The 1,735-nt window shown below is 27.7% G+C and overlaps 1 protein-coding gene across 1 annotated transcript in view; it reads right to left on the bottom strand.

Moving 5' to 3' along the window:
- LOC107494963 (2-methylene-furan-3-one reductase-like) overlaps positions 1–1,735 on the bottom strand; it is an 8,358-nt gene that overhangs the window by 4,131 nt on the left and 2,492 nt on the right. The window contains exon 3 of the mRNA XM_021125905.2: positions 5–169. Within this exon, the coding sequence (XP_020981564.2) occupies positions 5–169 (165 nt within the window). The remainder of the gene's footprint in view (positions 1–4; positions 170–1,735) is intronic.

The raw sequence follows: 1,735 nt of genomic DNA on the forward strand, positions 1-1,735 counted from the left end.
AAGCCTCACCTACGGCATCATAGACTACATCGAACTTTCCAGGAAGATCTTCAAAGTTCTGTTTTGTATAATCAATTGGCATGTCAACTCCTAACTTCTTCAGCAATTCCAGTTTTCCAGTGCTAGCTGTAGCTGCTACCACGGAAGCACCAAAAACATGTTTCGCAACCTGTCTTTGCCAAATATACGATGGGTAAGTCAAGTCAAATTCTACCATGTCATCAGCTCTATCAATTAAAATTCTCTTAACTTTAATTTTCAACTAAACATACATGGCATGAGAGGCAAAAACAGAAACATTGTAAGCATATTAGTCAATTATTGTGCAGTCATCACCCATCGGCTAATTTTTTTGGATATGCAGATTCTGTCACTACAATAATATAGATTATTTTTTAGGGTTATAATGTGTAAAAGAAAATTAAAATTTGTCAAAAAAAACAAATTTGACACTATTTTAACTATGAAAATATGTTAATAAAAGTTTTGTCAAAAATAGTATTTTTAACATATAAGCGATTGTGAAAAAAATTTAAATCTTATTTTGATAAATATTGGCTGTCAAAAATAATTTGTTAGAAAATTTTGAGAACATATTTTCTGTGATACTTATTAATTGTCAAAAATACTATTTATTTTGACACTTATTGACTATAAAATATTCTCAACAAAAAATTTTAACAAAGAATGAGATGTGATCTTGAAACTAAAGAATAAATTGAGATTTTGAAGATAAAGAATGAGTAGTATAATCCTAAACTGAGAGCAGTGTGATGTCAAAATTAACAGAGCCCAAAGAAGAAAAAAAATAGTAGAGTAGATTGAAAACAAATGAGTGTCAAAATTGAGGAGTAATTTTCTACGGTCAAATTTTTTGTCAAGAAAATATAGAAAATTTGACATTTGTGATATTTGTCAAAAATATATATTAATTTTGACATTTAATTATGGTGTTAAAAAATAAAATGTCAAAATAACTCTATTTTCTTATAGTGTGTGTGTTGTGCATAGGTGTGGAGGTGGATGGTGCTAGACATGAATGTGGGATAATTTTTTTTGAACTATAAAGTAAAGAAATCGGACTGTGCGATTTCTTTGTTAAAATTTTTTTTAACACAAATCGGATGGTCCGATTTGTGAGGGTGGAAAAATCAGATGGTCCGATTTGTACTTTTAAAATTTTTTAATTTTAAAAACAAAAATCGGATGGTCTGATTTTAATATTAATTTTTTTTAATTGTTTAAAATATAAATCGGACGGTCCGATTTGTGTAATGCAATTTTTTTTTTAATTTTTTAAACACAAATCGGACAGTCCAATTTGCTCTTGACACCACAACTGCGTAAAGCACCCATACACTCCATAATCCTGTCCTACACTATTCCTCCTCCCATATCTAAATTAAAAAATGTCACCCATCAGCCGCCCGTAAAATTGTATGTTAACATTTTTGGGGACTAATATAATTATTTTTCGTTTTTAGAGATTTATTTTATATAATTTTTTTGAAGGTTTCATTAGACCCTTGTAAAAACTAAAACACAATAAGCAGTTAGATTTTTGTTGGATTTAATTATTTTATTACTCCAGGTAGTTTTATTAATTTTTTTTAATTAAGTCTTTACAATTTAAAGGTTTACGATGTAATGTTTATACTAAATAAAATTTTGGTGTTGAATTCTTATTGGTTATTAATTACTTTTCAGCAAAAATATAATAATTCTAAAATATTTA

The sequence above is a fragment of the Arachis duranensis genome, chromosome 6, assembly GCF_000817695.3.
Source record: "Arachis duranensis cultivar V14167 chromosome 6, aradu.V14167.gnm2.J7QH, whole genome shotgun sequence".
In the NCBI taxonomy this organism is placed as follows: domain Eukaryota; kingdom Viridiplantae; phylum Streptophyta; class Magnoliopsida; order Fabales; family Fabaceae; genus Arachis; species Arachis duranensis.